Source organism: Elephas maximus, chromosome 16 (genome assembly GCF_024166365.1).
Source record: "Elephas maximus indicus isolate mEleMax1 chromosome 16, mEleMax1 primary haplotype, whole genome shotgun sequence".
NCBI lineage: Eukaryota > Metazoa > Chordata > Mammalia > Proboscidea > Elephantidae > Elephas > Elephas maximus.
The window spans coordinates 44,570,450-44,586,897 of record NC_064834.1 but is presented as its reverse complement, the minus strand read 5'-3'; the positions used below and the strand labels follow the sequence as shown (position 1 = coordinate 44,586,897).

General features: G+C 41.2%; 1 protein-coding gene across 5 annotated transcripts in view; it reads left to right on the top strand.

Annotated features, from left to right (window-relative positions):
• MYOF (myoferlin) overlaps positions 1 to 16,448 on the top strand; it is a 190,013-nt gene that overhangs the window by 125,647 nt on the left and 47,918 nt on the right. For all 5 annotated transcript variants that reach the window (XM_049856042.1, XM_049856039.1, XM_049856041.1 and 2 more), the window contains 7 exons: positions 2,887 to 3,050; positions 5,383 to 5,497; positions 7,133 to 7,238; positions 9,514 to 9,659; positions 12,231 to 12,404; positions 13,297 to 13,405; positions 14,970 to 15,047. In XM_049856042.1, the coding sequence (XP_049711999.1) occupies positions 2,887 to 3,050; positions 5,383 to 5,497; positions 7,133 to 7,238; positions 9,514 to 9,659; positions 12,231 to 12,404; positions 13,297 to 13,405; positions 14,970 to 15,047 (892 nt within the window). The remainder of the gene's footprint in view (positions 1 to 2,886; positions 3,051 to 5,382; positions 5,498 to 7,132; positions 7,239 to 9,513; positions 9,660 to 12,230; positions 12,405 to 13,296; positions 13,406 to 14,969; positions 15,048 to 16,448) is intronic.

Sequence of the window (16,448 nt, the reverse complement as noted above, 5' to 3'; positions counted from 1 at the left end):
TTCATTTTATGTATATATACACACACATACATAAAACAAGCCAGGAAAGGGGTCACTGGAGATGTTCAGACCTTGAGATCGGGAGTCTTTAAACCACAGATAACCCATTCCTCATTAAGGTGGAGCCTCAGCTGGCCTTGCCCAAGAGCTAAGAAAAGGCTACATGACTACTTCTAAATCAATAATTTGTAAAACCCTCACTGAATTTCAAATCAACTTAGCTAATAAAAATAAATTATTTGAAAAGTCTCATTACAATCAAACCAATGAAAATCATTTTTAAGAACCTCTAAAGTTAGAAGCAGAGATATTTTTTATTTGTGTTTTTAATGCACTACTTTTAACTTACCCATTGATTTACATTTATTAGATGAATTCTGGTGGGTCTCTTCTGACAATTTTCAGACTGATTATATTCTACTGCTGGGCCTTCATGTACAAATAAGTGGAGAGAAGCCTATCTCCATTCCGGCCAGTCTATCAATGTATTCTGGTACCCACCACTATTCCTGTCAGCAGGTTCAGGATTGTGCTTCTGAATCTGCTTGTTGGACAAGAAAACACACGACCATTCTTTAATTGTTAATTCATTCAATAGTGCCTGACACATAGTAAAAAAAAAAAAAAAAAATAGACACATAGTAGGTCCCAATAAATATTTGTTGAGTGAATAAATAAATAAATGACAGAATTTATCCCTCCATCCATCCAAACATCCATCCATCCATCCATCTAAGTTTTCATAAAATGGAGCCTTTATGACAAGCACCGAGCCAGGTGCTAAAGAAGATGAAAAGGCTATGCCCCATCCTTATGGATCTCACAGTCTATTGCAATGATTGTAAAATTGGTTCCTTGTTAAACATGCAGACTCCCAGGACCTCTCTGGGGATTGTGATTCTCTAGACTTTATTAGGGGATGTGAAGGATCAGTGGGCCACACTCTGAGAAACACGTGGGAAAGACTAAAACCTTTCAGAATGGGCAGTAATATGTCTGCCCTTTGCTCTGGAGGGAGACACTATCTCTGTGTTTCAAAGCCGTTTCTTATACAAACATCCTTGAAAAGATAGCCTGTAACAAAGGCAGTCAGTGTCTCTGTTGCAAGATGAGAAATGCAAGAGAATTATGGAGAACAGATCACTGCAGTGAAGGCTGGAAAGTCCTAATGGAGATAAATAGAGAATGTGCTGAGGGTCCCTGGGGAGGCCCTGAGTCTTGGATTTTGATGTCCAGCCAGCTGAGCAGAGTGGAGTGGGGGCATAGGGCATGTTTAGGGGAGGCTTGTTCCTGCATTCCTACAGGATTTCTTGGTATCCACTTGCCCTCAAGCTTTGTGGCTGGGGCTAAGCCTAGAAAAGCAGGCCCTGAACAAGGAGGGCTAAGCTAAGTAGCCAATCCAGGGTTCCCTTCCATCGTGTTGCATTTCCCGATACCTCCCTGCATGGAACAGAGCTCAAGCTACTAACTCCTATAAAGAGATTCTCCATCCATTTCAGTTGTTTTGTGTGACCCTAGTTTCCCCAGGTTCTAACAACCTGTAAGGACTAGTAGGGGGCGCAATAACAGTAATAGAAATTTCACTGGTTCTTGCCTTTACCTGCTGATACAGGACCTCAGTTCTCTGCGATTCCCCACCACCCTCCAAATTTCTGGGAGTGTCTGTGTGCTTGCTCATGAATACTTTTTTCTTGTTGCCTTGCCATATAGTTGCTCGTTACAGATCACAGCCCTCAAAGCCATTTGAGGCTCACATCTTTACTGTGGCTGATGCCCTATTGTCCATGCCAAGGTCCTTGCCCCAAACTTACTACAGTAGTAAAAGTGGTTGGAATGCCTGTTCCTCCACTTTGTGTCCTTCTCGCTTGGAAACCAAAGCAGCTGTACACATCCCCCCGTGTCTCACAGTCCCTTGTGACAACACCTCCTTTAGCTTCTGCCTGAAGCAAACTTCTCCTCATGACTCAGAGCCGGTATTTGAGACAGTTACCATCCTTTCATCTTGATCCCAGTTTCTCCATCAGGCACCCGTTCAAACCTCCTGCATCCTCCCTCAGCCAAAAAGCCACCTGCAGCTTACGTGAATCATCTTTTCAGTGGGTTTATCAACAGATAAGTGCAAAGTCCAGCTTACGCCCAAACAGGAACACAACCTCCCTGGCAAATCTCAACCCTTTTGATGGTTCAGGTAGTGAAAAGCAGACAATTCTAGATTTATAAATTTTAACTTAGAACTGATTGCTTTATAAACTAGAGTCTGCCATTTCTACTAAACCTACTTCCAGAAAGTTCTTGGTCTACTCATTATCCCCCAGAGGAAATTAAGGCTCAGGACTCTTAGAGCTCATAAAGGATTGGAGCTAAAGGACCTTCATGTTTCAGAGGGGTTCTTTTGGACTGCCTGGGAAATATACCATCAAGTATAGTATTGTTTCTACAGGGAAATGTACCCCAGGCTCCAAGAAGTAGAGTTACAAATAAACTTTTAGAAGCCTGCACATTCATAAAGACTTTTGTAGACTTTTAAAAGATTAGGTCTAGAGGACTACTTGGATCCATTAAAAATAATAATAGAAACAACTAGGATGGTTTATCATTGTTTACAAAGCACTTTCACAATCATTTGTGAGTTTGAGCTCTAGAACAGCACCATGAGAGATGGTATCATCCCCAGGTTACAGACAGGAACACTGAGACTTGGGAAAAAGTTTTTTGCAAAGTTGCATAATCAGTATGCAGCCCAAGTTAGGTGCATACATTCTGAGTATAAACTTTTTTACCTTATATAGTTTTTAGGCCTAAGTCTTAGATGGACTTGAAAATCCTTAAGCTGGTTTCATTTCTTGCTCCCTGATACTGTTTCTCCCATTTTATGTTTTTTAATAGTATGAAAATCAAGCTCTCATGTTTGGAAAATGGGGCACTTCTGGATTAGTGGGTCGTCATAAGTTTTCTGATGTCACAGGAAAAATAAAGCTCAAGAGGGAATTCTTCTTGCCTCCAAAAGGCTGGGAATGGGAAGGAGACTGGATAGTTGATCCTGAAAGAAGGTAAGTTTTCCATTTCTTAAGAAGAAAGGTGACAATGAAACCTTTCCCTAGAAATTGCTAAAATTTTGATAATATTTAAAGAACACCCACTGAGCAGGAATAAGTCCATAGAAATTGAAAGATATCATCAGTGTCATGTAATGAGACAAATATAAAAAGCATCTTATAGCTGCCATTTGTTGAGAACTTGTTATGTGCTAACATACCAGGCACTGAGCTGAGCACTCGCATCACTTTATTTAATCTTGACAACAGCCCTACAAGAATTATGTCAAGAATTGTGAAGGATCTCAGATTTTACCCTACTTGACTAACAACTAACAAGTATCCTGCCATAGTTTTATGGCTAGCAGAAGACATGAGACTCCCAGGTCAGAGACAAAAGACTTTATTGCCCACAGCAATTTGCTGCAGTTCCCTGAACCCCAATTGCCACAGGATGACAATCAGACAGACAACCAAGTGACACCTGCACATGCTTTGGGTTTCAGTATAGGAGAGGAACCTCAAGCTTAAGGCATCCAAACCTTTCACAATGGGCAGTAGTATGTCTGCCCTTTGCTCTGGAGGGAGACAGTACCTCTGTCTTTCAAAGCCGTTTCTTATATAAACATCCTTGAAAAGATAGCCTGTAACAAAAGCAGTCAGTGTCTCTGTTGCAAGATGAGAAATGCAAGAGAGTTATGGAGAATTATCTCCCAACAGATAGTAGTATTATCTCTGCTTTATAGATGAGCAAACTGAGACCTAGAGAGATTAAATAACTTGTCCAATGGCATGTAGCTTATAAGTAGTATACGCCACCAGGGCTCTAATAAGTGGTATAAAAAAAAAAAAAATTAAAACCCAAGTCTGGCTTGAGCTCCAAACCCAGCACTTTTAACTATTATGCTGGAATGTTTACAAAAAATAGTAGAGAGTACACTTTAAATGGATGAATTATATCTGAATAGGGCTATTATCTTTAAAATATTAAAGGAATAGTAGAGGGGGCAAGCATGTTTCCCCTGGAGTCTGGAGGAAACCAAAGGCTGGTGCTCTTAGTTTCCATGTGTTACAAACAACATTAAAACCAAAGAGCTCCCTCTTTGCTCCAACTCAGAGGACTAGAGTTTGAAGGAAGCAAGTATGAGAAATTGAATCTTAAGGTCACAAACCAGAGTTTGGTCCCTCTTGTCAATGTTTGTTTCAGGTAATCACATAGACACTAGATAGGGAGGGAAGAGACAGTACTGGGTTTTTTGTACAGCACTTGCACATGATTCCTTTTAACTCAGAACAGCTTGCTGTGGATGACTGGGGACTAGGGGGCTGGTGAGAAGAAGTGAGAAGGGATTTGAATTAGATGGGAGGAAGGTGAGTGAGGACAGTAACAGGGCAGGGGGAATTGTGATGGGAAAAGCAGAAGGTCAGAGAATGTCAGGGCTGGATGGGACCCTAGAGGCAGCAGCCAGTGCTTTTATTCTCCTTCTCTGGGGCCCAGAGGAGTGATAGATGACTCCAATTTATACAAATGGTTAGGACTATTTGTTTTCTGATTCCTTTCCAGTGCTTGATTCTAGGGGAGGATACAGCAGGGAAAAGATGTAGAGACGATAAAGGAAAAAGGAACCACACTTGAGTGGATACCTGGCAGAAGACTTAAGTCAAAGTTGGAACCTCTGTACTTTTCTCTATGAGTTGTCAAAATAGTTCCAAATCCAAGAGGAAAATTGGCATGGCAGAGAGTCAGTATGGATTTCTCAAGTGCCCAAATGGAGTTTGGAGTCTTAAATGACCTGGTTTGGCTGTCTACCTAGAAGCTATCCAGAAAATTTAAACTCCTCCCTTCAGTTTGTGTTACGTAGACCAAGCAAGCCATGAGTAAAAATTTCCACGCTTGGCCACATGAGACTGTCTCGACTCCATTTGAAAAATTGGGGGGGTGGAGGGGGACAACTCCCTGTTCTTTTGAACTGTTAGCCAAGAGTTTTGCTAAGAAAGGAACAGCTCTGAATTGAAACAGAAATATGGAACACGATCTCTGTGGTCTTCATAAGAAGCTGCCCACAGCACTATTTTCCCAGTCCCCACCCTAATTACTGAGAAGGAGCAACCTTGCTAATTTGAAGACTTCACTATAATTTAGGTCTCATTGTTCCAGCAGGTCTTTTCTTCAAAGGAATGTCAAAACCTATTAGTACAAAGAGAAGTTTGGAGTTGAGAATCAAAAGGGGTAAAGTGAGGAGGGAACTGGTACCACTCCCAGGGTGTAGATGTTTCCCAGCCATTGGAAATAGCTGGGGTTGTCGGTTACCATTTCTCCTTTGGTAACACGAGCCCTCGCCTGCAGCTTGCTGACCGAGGCTGACGCCGGTCACACAGAGTTCACCGATGAAGTGTATCAGAATGAGAGTCGCTACCCCGGCGGAGAGTGGAAGCCGGCTGAGGACACCTACACGGACGCAGTGAGTGGCCTGCTCTCGAGAGAAGAGAGAGATATTAGGTCTAGGAACAAGGATCTTTTGGGAATCCACCAACCCAGAGCTTGGCTTTACCTTCTGTTTTGTTTCAGCTTATGTTCTGAGTAGTGTCACATTTATAACTCAAGCCACACAAGTGCAACTATAATTATTCCCTGTAGAAGATAAATTGGACTTACTTAACTAATAAAAAAAAAAACAAAAAAAACCCATTGCCATCCATTTGATTCTGATGCCTAGCGACCCTGTAGGACAGAGTAATACCACCCCATAGGGTTTCCAAGGAGCAGCAAGTGGATTTAGACTGTAGACCTTCTGGTTAGCAGCCTGAGCTCTTAACCACTGCGCCACTAGGGCTTTAACTAGATGTTGGTAAATGGAAATGTTTGGAATGTGCACTCTTTTTTGAAGTCATATTAGAAGTAATAAATATTTCTTATTTAACTATTTTTTTAATTAACAAATGCTCATTAAAAAAATTTTTTTTTCAAAAAGCATAGCAATAGTATATGAGGGAGCCATTGGCCTAAACACTCACCATCCCAGTTTATCATCTTTGCCAATACATGAATAAACGGTATCCTATAGTTTCAATTTTCACTTTCTTAAAGTGAAGCTGAGCATTTTTCCGTGTGTCTGTGGGCCAATGTCTGAGTTACCTAGTGCTGCTGTAACGTAAGTACCACAGATACGTAAAAGAACAGAAATTTATTTTCTTACAGTTGTAGAGGTGAGGAGTCTGAATTCAGGGGTTTGGCAGGGCTAGACTTTCCTTCTCTGTGGGCTCCAGGGCAAGTCCCTTGTCCCTATCATCTTCTGTAGTTCCGGGTGTTTCTTGGGGTCCCTTGGCTGCTTGTAGATGTATCTTCACCTGGCATCTATCTTCCCCTGTGTGTGTGTGTGTGTGTGTGTGTGTGTGTGTGTGTGTGTGTGTGTGTGTCTTTGATAAGAGACCACTCAGAAAGGATTAGGTTTAGGGTCCACCCTACTCTGGTATGTCCTCATTAACATAACAGAAGAAAACCACTATTCCCAAACAGGGTCACATTCACAGATACGGGGGTTGGAACTTCGACATCTTTGGTGGAACACAATTGGATTCTTCATTTCCTTTACTATGCGCTTTCTGATCATGTCCTTAACTCCTCGGCAGTTTTTATGCAGGATGTCTACTGAGCTAACATTTCACATAAACTCTGCTCAATCTGACATGACTAGTGTCCTGAACCTCCGGTAGCATTTTCCAGCACTTGAAAACATGTGGCTTTCAAATTTTGTTCATTCTCTGATGGTTCATTTCTTATATAACCTCTCATAAACACAATTGTACCATTTGATAATATTAAGTTGAACCACATGAAATTGCTGGTATTTGACCATTTTTGACCTACAAAAACAGCAGTTTCATATGGTTCAACCTAACTCGGCTCCCTAATAGTAGAAACATAAGGTAATGTAAAAGCTAATTTTTATATAGCAACTGTGTATGAGTAAAGATTAGGGATTTTTTCTGAGCAAGATTGACCTCTAAGATGGTATCTGAGTGAACATTCAGATACCATAGTTAAGTATAAGGAAGTGTACCTCACTTTTGCATTTGTTATCTGTTTTTTCTTAAAGAATGGCGATAAAGCAGCATCACCCAGCGAGTTGACTTGCCCCCCAGGTTGGACATGGGAAGATGATGCATGGGTATATGACATAAACCGAGCGGTGGATGAGAAAGGTAACGTTCCACATCTACTGCTTGACTAGGATTTCTGCAGCAAGGCCTTGGTTAACTAAGTAAGGTTTCCTTAGGCGGGAGGGGCCTTACCTCTGTTGGTCTATGTCAATCAGGTCATGTGGCGATACCTGTGACTACTCAGATGTAGACTCTGAAGGACAAGCAAGTGCTTGGACAGGTGACTGGGGGAGGGGACTATTGAGAGTGAAAAATATGAGGTGATAGGGGGCCAAACGAAGGAGCCCTGGTGATAAAATGGTTAAGTGCTTGGCTGCTAGCTGAATGGTCAGTGGTTGGAACCCACCAGCAGCTCCACAACTCCATGGGAGTAAAGACCTGGTGATCTGCTGTCATGAAGATTATCTGTTGCTGGAGAACCCCTGATGGAGCAGGAGAGCAGAGGGATGCAGACCTCAAATTCTCATAGAAAGACCAGACTTAATGGTCTGACTGAGACTAGACGGACCCCGGTGGTCATGGCCCTCAGACCTTCTGTTGGCCCAGGTCAGGAACCATTCCCAAAGCCAACTCTTCAGACAGGGATTGGACTGGACGATGGGAGGGAGAGGGATGCTGGTGAGGAGTGAGCTTCTTGGATCAGGTGGACACTTGAGACTATGTTGGCATCTCCTGTCTGGAGGGGAGATAAGAGGGTAGAGGGGGTTCGAAGCTGGTGAAATGGTCATGAAAAAAGAGTGGAGGGAGAGAGCGGGCTGTCTCATTAGGGGGAGAGAAATTGGGAGTATGTAGCAAGGTGTATATGGGTTTTTGTGTGAGAGACTGACTTGATTTTTAAACTTTCACTTATAACACAATAAAATTTTTTTTAAAAAAAAAAGATTATCTGTTGCTGTCTAGTCGATTCCAGCTCATAGTGACCCTGTAGGACAGAACAGAATTGCCCCATAGGATTTCTAAGGCTGTAATCTATGCAGAAGCGGACTGCCACATCTTTCTCCCATGGAGCAGCTGGTGGGTTCAAACCACCAACCTTTCGGTTAGCAGCCAAGCACTTAACCACTGTGCCACCAGGGCTCCTTCCATAAAGATTCCTGAGCCTAGGAAGCTCCATGGGACAGCTCTACCCTGTCATATAGGATCTCTATGAGTCGAAATCCACTCTGCGGCCCACAACAGGCGGTCAGGTGGCTGGGCCTCAAGATGCTGGTGATCCAAGATGAGAACCCAGAGAAGCTGGAATCTGGATTTTCTCCATTCTAACCACAGCCCATACCTTCCCTGGGAACTCAGAAAGGAGAATTGTAAAATGCCTGAAAAGCCGTCCTGTTCAGCAGCCATGCAGATTATTGTTATTGACATGGCTTCTGTGAATGGCATTTTCCTTTTTTTTTTTTTTTCTCATGAGTAGTAATTTAAAGTTAAATGAACTATAACATTTGAAATTATCCAAAGAGAAATTTTTGGTTAATTTTTTTCTTAGAAGAGGGAATAGTGCCTAAAAAGATTTGGCATTAGATTTCAGCTAGATTATAAATTCCTCGCTGATCTTGATACATCCCCCAGGCTTTGCAATAATAGCACTGATTGAGCACTTCCTATGCTGAGCATGTCTTAGTGCTTTGCATGTATTAGTTTGATTAATACTTAATCTAGTCCTACAAAAAGATGTATTTACCTTTGCAGCGGGGAAATTGGGCCATAGGCAGGCTTGCTAACTTGCAGGTAATGCATTTAGTAAACAGCATGTGGTGGAGCTGCAATGTGAATGCAAGTTGTGTGGTTACACAGCCCACACCCTTAACCACTATCCCTCTACCTCTTTACTGTACTTTATTCTTCTTCTTGTTGTTAGGTGCCATCGAGGCCATTCTCGACTAATAGTGACCCCACGTGACAGAGCACGTGCCTCATAGAGTTTTCTAAGCTGTAATTCGTATGGAAGCAGATCACTGGGGCTTTCTCCAGAGGAGCAGCCAGGGGCATTAGAACTGCCAGCCTTTCAGTTAGCAGCTGAGCGCCTAGCCATTGCTCCCCCAGGGTTCCTTACTTCAAAGAGACACTCAATAATAATGAATAAAATAAAAGTGGAGGAGAATCCCCTGGCCACAAAGGAAGCTTTTTTAGGAGGGAGCCAAGGAATGGATCTAAATCCAGTTTGGCTGAATTGCAAGGCAAAATGCAAAGAGCAGTGGCATTCAGACATGACGGTAGAGAACATTACATTTGAGGGCAGAGAGAGTGATTGAATGTGAGTTGATTTTGCGATCTGGCAAATGTATCTCTTTTGGATAACTATTCACAAACTCTGTTCCAGGCTGGGAGTATGGAATTACCATTCCTCCTGATAATAAACCCAAATCCTGGGTTGCAGCAGAGAAAATGTATCACACTCAGAGACGGCGAAGGTTGATCCGAAAACGCAAGAAAGATTTAACACAAAATGCTTCAAGTACAGCAAGGGTAAGAGGAGCAGTGGGAGGGAGCTGGACTAGGTGGCTGTGCCCTCCAGGCCACACAGAGTGCCAGTTAACTAGGCTATTTATACAGAAATCATATACAAATCAAAGGCCTAATCCTGGGCTCAAAGGTTCTCCTAGAATGGTCCTCTAGCGCAGCATCTGCATCACCTGGCAGTTTCTTAGAAATGCCACACCCCAAACCTATGATTTAGAAACTCTGGGGGTGGAGCCCCGCAATCTGCATTTCCACGCAGTCCTCCAGGTGATTCTGATGTTGAGGCCCAATGGTGAAGGTTGCTATAAGGGCAGTAGTAGAAACAAAAGGTACTCTGGCAGCATAATATAGTAATGGCAGTAGTTCAGGACTTAGAATAGCATACATAAGGATTTAAATGCTGGCTCTACTTCCATTCACATCTGCAAAATGGGTACAACATGCATCTAATTAGGGTATCGAAAGGTTTAAATGAAATAATCATAAATTAAGTGAAACAATAATACTGATAACAATGAGTTATAACAATAAGTGGCATGTTTTGAGCACCTTCTCAAACAATGTTAGGTAGTAAATATACACCATCTACAGTCTGCAAGGTCTGCATTTATCCCCATTTTACAGATAATGCTCACAGAGATTAAATAAACTTGCTCCAGGCCATGCGTATAGTAAGTGACAGAGCCCGTGTTTGAACCCACGTTGGGTTAATTTCCAAGGAAGAACTTTTTCCACTCCACATAGTTCCTGACTCATTGTAGATGCTATAAAACTATTATTAGACTATGAGCAGTGGCGTATCTAGGGTATTACACCAGCTCTGGGTGAGTGGCACCACTGAGCAGTTTCTATTAACCCACCATACTTCCTCAAGCAGGGTAATATGTTAGTTAAAAGATTAACAAGCTTGCCTTGTATTTTTGAGCTGATGTTATGGCAAAGTTGTCTGAAAGAAGGGTGTCAGGTGTTTGGACAGGAGCGCCATTTCAGTGCCACCACTTTGTGTAGATATGCCACTGGTCCTACCGGGTTGATAGAAACTGCTCAGTGGCGCCATGTGCCCTGGGCCAGTACAATACCTACCATACCCTAGTTATGCCTCTGTTGAGCTTCTAAGGAGCAAAGATGGACCTGTAGTCATCTTTGTATCCTCATTGCTGGCTCAGGGACTTGCTCTCAACAAGTAATGTAGTAGAATGAATACGCTGATGAACAGATAAGTCTTTGTTATTGTATTTTCCCTATTCTGATGAGTTAAAAAGTTTCTAGAACTGCTTGACTCTCTCCTTCCACATGAGAACACCAAAGTGAGGTGGGAAGAACACTGAGCCACCAGACAGAAGACCTGGGACTTGGCCCAGTTCTACCAACAAATATTTTTGAGACACAGATCATGTCCTTTAACCTGTCACATGCTTGACTACATGAAATATTTCAATGCCACTATTAACACCACTGTAGGGTCAATTACAAGATTGTGTTTAACCTGGATTTTATGTTTATTCAAAGTTGAAAAAATCCCCCCTGTAATGATGATAACGTAGATGGAGCTATTATTTCTGAGATCATAATATATTCTGTATTATTTTTCATTTATTAGATCTGATCACACTTATAAGATATTTAAATAAAATTCCCACCACTAAAATGTCAGCTCCATGAAGGCAAAGACTCTGTGTGTCTTTTTCATCACTGCATCCTCAGCCCTTAACACAATCCCAGTCACATAGTAGGTTCTCACATTTGTTGAATGAATTGAATAAAACATTGAAAATTGAGGTCATTTATGTATAAAACTAGTTTTCAAGCTGAAAAGTGCTGTGTTGTTTTTAGGTGCTGTCAAGTTGACTTTGACTCATAGTTACCCCATGTGACAGAATAGAGCTGACCCATAGAGTTTTCTAGGCTGTAATCTTTATGGGAGCAGACCACCAAATCTTTCTCCCATGGAGCCGCTAGGTGGGTTCAAACGGACAACCTTTCAGTTAGTAGCCAAGAGCTTAACTGTTGCACCACAAGGGCTCCTTAAAAAGTGCCATACTCCTTAGTTATTACAGAAATTCTGTTAAGTAGTATACCCTAATCTATCTTTTAATTATTAACTATGGTAGCTGTTATGTTAGGTAAGACATTTAAACTCCTGGTGGGACGATAATGTTTTCTCCATACATGAAGTGGAGATTATAATGTTTTTGAAATTATATCACAATACCAATGGTTTTTTTTTTTTTTTTTTTTGAGCTAATGAGGTTAAAAAGCAATTTGAGAAAGAATCCACTTGCCTAACCCCACCCACAAGTCTGAATTAGGTGCCTCTCCTGGACCACGTCCACCATCATGGCACACATCTCACTGCGCTGTGATTGCTTAATTATCTCTCTGTATTCCCCACAGTCCATCATCTCTGCAAGGACAGAGCCCTGTCTATTTTGTTCTTTGTTATATCCCTGGCTCGTAGCAGAGTGGCAGGCACAGAGTAGACAATCAGTATATATTTGTTGATTGACCAAATGACTTGCTTTATCAGTATAAGGAATATCATTATTAACATTGAAAGTTTCACACTTTCTGTTTTAGGCCATGGAAGAATTTGAAGACCGAGAGGGCTGGGAATATGCTTCTTTAATTGGCTGGAAATTTCACTGGAAACAACGTAGTTCAGATACCTTTCGCCGGAGACGCTGGAGGAGAAAAATGGCTCCTTCAGAAACACATGGGGCAGCTGCCATCTTTAAACTCGAAGGTGCCCTTGTAAGTAATAAGTATTCAAAGCTCAAATAATATTGGTACGGGAAAAAATATATATGACATTTAACAGTATCCACTCCACAGAGTTCCTTATAACCCCAATACTGGCAGAACTCAAATACTCTGGGCAAAGCTACACAGTTTATGTGCGTGATAATTCTTGTAAAATTTGTAAACCATTAAACAAAAAATTCTAAGCTCTACTGCAGAAACACCCGTTTAACATTGTTTCATGCATGCAACATTTTCCAAATGTGTTTGTTCCAGAACTCTTATTTCAGGTGAGATCTATTAACATCCAGGCGTGAGTTCCTTGCCTTATTCCTTGGAAACTGCAGCTGTTCAACAAATCAAGAAAGTTATAGATACAGATATGAGAGGGAGGAAAACAGAAGGATGGTTCACAAAATTAGAGAACAATTCATATGGAAGCACGATAAAGAAGGCAGGGAGAAGGAAAGCAGGAAGGAGGAAGGAATAAAACAAGAAAATGGCAGTGGTAGATCTAAGATAATATGGTGGTCAGGAACCATTTTCAGCCTATTTTTGTATTTCTGTACGCTGACTCCTATGTGTGCTTTTTCCACTGCTTTTTCTCTTCCTTTTCCCTGTCCTTTTAATCATCCTATTTATTGTTTACATTTTTCTTTCAGCAGCAAGGTTTGGTAAACCTGGACTTGAGGTAGAAGAGCTGTCTTTGACTTCCTCCTCTGTCTCTTTCCGGTATTGTGACCTTAGGGAAGTCACTGCTGTCCTGGACTTTACTCATCTTTTAAAATGGTGTGATTGGATGAGAAAATCTCTTTTAAAAGCCACCATTCCATTTGTTTATGATTCTTGCCTCTTTATCTGTTTGTTTTTAGGCACTGTTAATTGATTTTGCCTCTCACTTTAGGGTGCAGACACTACTGAGGATGGAGATGAAAAGAGCACGGAAAAACAGAAGCACAGCGCCACCACTGTGTTCGGAGCAAACACTCCCATTGTTTCCTGTAATTTTGACAGTGAGTTTTAAATAGTTATCTGGGAATTTCATTTCTGTAACTTATTTCAAGAAAACTCTTTGAATCGTCAAATGTAATAAAAATTTCTTCATGTGAATATGACTCCTTCAGAAACACATGGGGCAGCTGCCATCTTTAAACTTGAAGGTGCCCTTGTAAGTAATAAGTATTCAAAGCTCAAATAATATTGGTATGGGAAAAAATATATGAGATTTAACATATCCACTCCACAGAGTTCCCTGTAACCCCAGTACTGGTAATGGCTAAAATCCTTTAATCATTGATGAAAAGGATTTTTTAAAATATAGCTTTAAAAATCATATTTGACATGCAGGGTGATCAAATCCCTGATTCTGACATACTCTGTCAAATACGCACTTATTCTATTCTGTTAAACCTCCGAAATTGTTGTTTTAACTAGAAAACAGGGCTCAAAAAGTTAAATAAAGGTTGAAACTCAATAATAACCTTTAGGAATTTTGGAACAAGGCAGACATTCTCTGAATAGTAACAGCAAATACCCGTATGAAGCACGTGCCAGACGCTGTGTATATATATTAATGTGTTTAACCCTAAAAACAACTCTATAAAGTAGGTGCTTGTGGAGCCCTGATGGCATAGTAGTTAAGCATTTGGCTGCTAACCAAAAGGTTGGCAGTTCAAATCCACCAGCCAGTCTTTGGAAACCCTGTGGGGCAGTTCTACTCTGTCCTATAGGGGGGCAATGAATTGGAATCAACTTGACAGCAATGGGCTTTTTTTTTTGTCCCCATTTTACAGATGAGGAAACCAAGGAGCAGGAAGATTAACTTGCCCGAAGTCTCATACCTGATAAGCACTAGGAACAAGATTTGAACTCAAGTAATCTGGCTTTCAGAATCTGCACGCTTTTAATCAGAGTGCTCTGCTATCTCAAGTTATGTGTATGTGTGTTAACATACAATAACAGTGAAGACATCGAGTATAAAGACTTTATAATGTTAAAGAGACTCTTTCCCAGATCTGCTGCTGAAATAGCATAGAAACTATTCCAAACCCATTTCCGTCCAGTGGACTCTGGCTCCTAATGATGCCATAGGACAGGGTAGAACTGCCCCATAGGGTTTCCAAGGCTATAATCTTTATGGAATCCAACTGCCACATCTTTCTACTGCAGAGTACCTTGTAGGTTTGAACCGCCGACCCTTCCGTTAGCAGCCAAGCGCTTTTAACCACCGCGCCACCAGGGCTCCTTATACAAAGTATAAAAAACACTATTTGTATAACTGCTGGTCAATTGATTTCATTTTTAAAAGTCTATGATGACAAGCAATGCCCCCAAATCAGGTAGTTTACAACAGGAGTAATTTTCAGTTTTATTGAGCTTACTATAATGTGTTTCTAAATTAAGTTTTATTTTACAGGAAACAGGATTACATCACCACCATTATATGTATTTTTTACTGTGGGGAACTAGACTTGGATGACCCATTTATCTGAAATAAACAGTCTCCAAATAGTCTGGAAAACTAGTGGTTTACAGTGTTAAACTCCTTGTAAGTAATCTCCATCCTGTTCTTTTTAGGAGTCTACCTTTACCATCTGCGCTGCTATATCTATCAAGCCAGAAACCTCATGGCTTTAGACAAGGACAGCTTTTCAGGTAAATGAAAAAAAAAAAAAATACCTCTCATTATTACATAGCAGCCAGTTTGATTGTGCTTTTAATCATGTGGATGTTTTTAGTCATTTCCAGCAACTACAAAAAGCTTTTTCGTATTGAGATAGTTTGGTATGCATAAAGTAAACTGCTTGGTCATTAGCTAAATAATCAGAGCGTCTCAGGCACTGTTGCTGGGTGCTGGAGATACATAGAAGATGCATGGTCTTTTCATACTAATAATCATTAATTGATTAAATAATGAAAAGCACCAAGAGGAAGAGCAGGTTCTGCTCTCCGTGTATATACATGGCTGCTTTTTGACCCCTAGGTTAGTTGGTAAGTTAGGATCCTTTAAATTTTCTTGTACCCGTTTTAAGGTGACAAAAATATCACAGTCTACCCCTTGTCTACAGCACCAGACTTTGAGCAATTTAGAGGCCATTTGACCTCCTCTGTCCAGTGCTCCCAAAATCTCCAACACTCTGAAACCATGAGGCTTCATGATCCCTCACACTGATACCTTGTCTGGTTTTGTTGCCTTTGGGCTTGTTCAAAGGGCAAGACTCTGGGCAGGGATGGAGGGAGTGGAGGGATCTACCTATCTGGGGATTTGCGCCCTTGCTTGTGAAACCATAGATAGTACAGGGGCCATCCTGGGCTATTTGGGGAGCATTACGCGTCAGGACGTCAGAGCTTCTGGAACCCTCTATAGAAGCAGCTTTTAAAGCAGTGGCCTGGCACCCTGGTGTGCTTGCATCAGTTGTGAAGGGTGTTCCAAGCAATAATATTAACCAACATTTGTGAATGGTTATGAGTTTTTTTGTTTTTGTTTAATTAGATTAGATTCAAGGTTATCCCTATTTTTTAAAAAGCCAGTTGCCGTGGAGTCAATTCTGACTCATGGGGACCCCATGTGGGTCACATTAGAACCGTGCTCCGTAGAGTTTTCAACGGGTAATTTCTCAGAAGTACATCCCCAGGGCTTTCTTCTGAGGTGCCTCTGGGTGGACTTGAATCTCCAACATTTCAGGTTAGTAGCTAGGTATGTTAACCCTTTGCACCACCCTGGCACTCCATCCCTATAGTAGATATCTCCAAAATTTTTTAAAGACAATTTCAAATATTCTCCACCAGGGGGCACTCCATCATTGAAAGTCAAAGGTAGACTGCTATCAAAGTTCTTAAGTTTCATAAAACTTGAAGTATATTCCTTACAGTTTGAAATATAAGATTTATCACTGGAGCAAAAGCAGAGTTGTATTCATATGACAGCTACAGTGCTGAAAACCAAACACCTTTTTAACTCATGCAGTAGCTTCAGGTGAGACCTCAGGTTATTGCTTAGCCCCCAGGTGACTGCAAAAATGTTTTGCAATTATTTAGAACACGAATTACTTTCCA